Source organism: Lottia gigantea (assembly GCF_000327385.1).
Source record: "Lottia gigantea unplaced genomic scaffold LOTGIsca_4854, whole genome shotgun sequence".
Taxonomy (NCBI): Eukaryota; Metazoa; Mollusca; class Gastropoda; family Lottiidae; genus Lottia; species Lottia gigantea.
Genome location: NW_008709678.1, coordinates 7,972 through 9,127, shown reverse-complemented (window position 1 = coordinate 9,127; position 1,156 = coordinate 7,972). Strand labels below are relative to the sequence as shown.

The 1,156-nt window shown below is 27.9% G+C and overlaps 1 protein-coding gene across 1 annotated transcript in view; it reads right to left on the bottom strand.

The window, feature by feature from the left end:
* Positions 1 to 323: 323 nt before the first annotated feature.
* Positions 324 to 1,156, bottom strand: part of LOTGIDRAFT_176850 (hypothetical protein) — a gene marked incomplete at both ends in the record, with an annotated part of 8,620 nt that continues 7,787 nt past the window's right edge. The window contains one exon of the mRNA XM_009061500.1: positions 324 to 863. Within this exon, the coding sequence (XP_009059748.1) occupies positions 324 to 863 (540 nt within the window). The remainder of the gene's footprint in view (positions 864 to 1,156) is intronic.

Here is a 1,156-nt window from a genome sequence, read left to right as displayed (position 1 = left end):
GATAATAATATTCATAGCTACTTTAGATTTACTCTACAAGAAGGAGATAATAATATTCCTAACTACTTTAGATTTACTCTTCAAGAAGGAGGTAATAATATTCCTAGCTACTTTAGATTTACTCTACAAGAAGGAGATAATAATATTCATAGCTACTTTAGATTTATTCTTTAAGAAGGAGGTAATAATATTCCTAGCTACTTTAGATTTACTCTTCATGAAGGAGATAATAATATTCCAAGCTACTTTAGATTTACTATACAAGAAGGAGATAATAATATTTTTAACTAGGAGATAATATTCCTAGCTACTTTGGATTTACTCTACAAGAAGGAGATAATAATATTCCTAGCTACTTTAGATTTACTCTTCAAGAAGGAGATAATAATATTCCTAGCTACTTTAGATTTACTCTTCAAGAAGGAGATAATAATATTCCTAACTACTTTAGATTTACTCTTCAAGAAGGAGATAATAATATTCATAGCTACTTTAGATTTACTCTTCAAGAAGGAGATAATAATATTCCTAGCTACTTTAGATTTACTCTTCAAGAAGGAGATAATAATATTCATAGCTACTTGAGATTTACTCTTCAAGAAGGAGATAATAATATTCCTAACTACTTTAGATTTACTCTTTAAGAAGGAGATAATAATATTCATAGCTACTTTAGATTTACTCTTCAAGAAGTAGATAATAGTATTCCTAGCTACTTTAGATTTACTCTTTAAGAAGGAGATAATAATATTCCTAACTACTTTAAATTTACTCCACAAGAAGGAGATAATAATATCCATAGCTACTTTAGATTTACTCTGTAAGAAAGAGATAATAATATTCATAGCTACTTTAGATTTACTCTACAAGAAGGAGATAATAATATTCCTAACTAGGAGATAATATTCCTAGCTGCTTTAGATTTACTCTACCAGAAGGAGATAATAATATTCCTAGCTACTTTAGATTTACCCTTCAAGAAGGAGATAATAATATTCCTAGCTACTTTAGATTTACTCTTCAAGAAGGAGATAATAATATTCCTAACTACTTTAGATTTACTCTTCAAGAAGGAGATAATAATATTCCTAGCTACTTTAGATTTACTCTTCCAGAAGGAGATAATAATATTCCTAGCTACTTTAGATTTACTCTG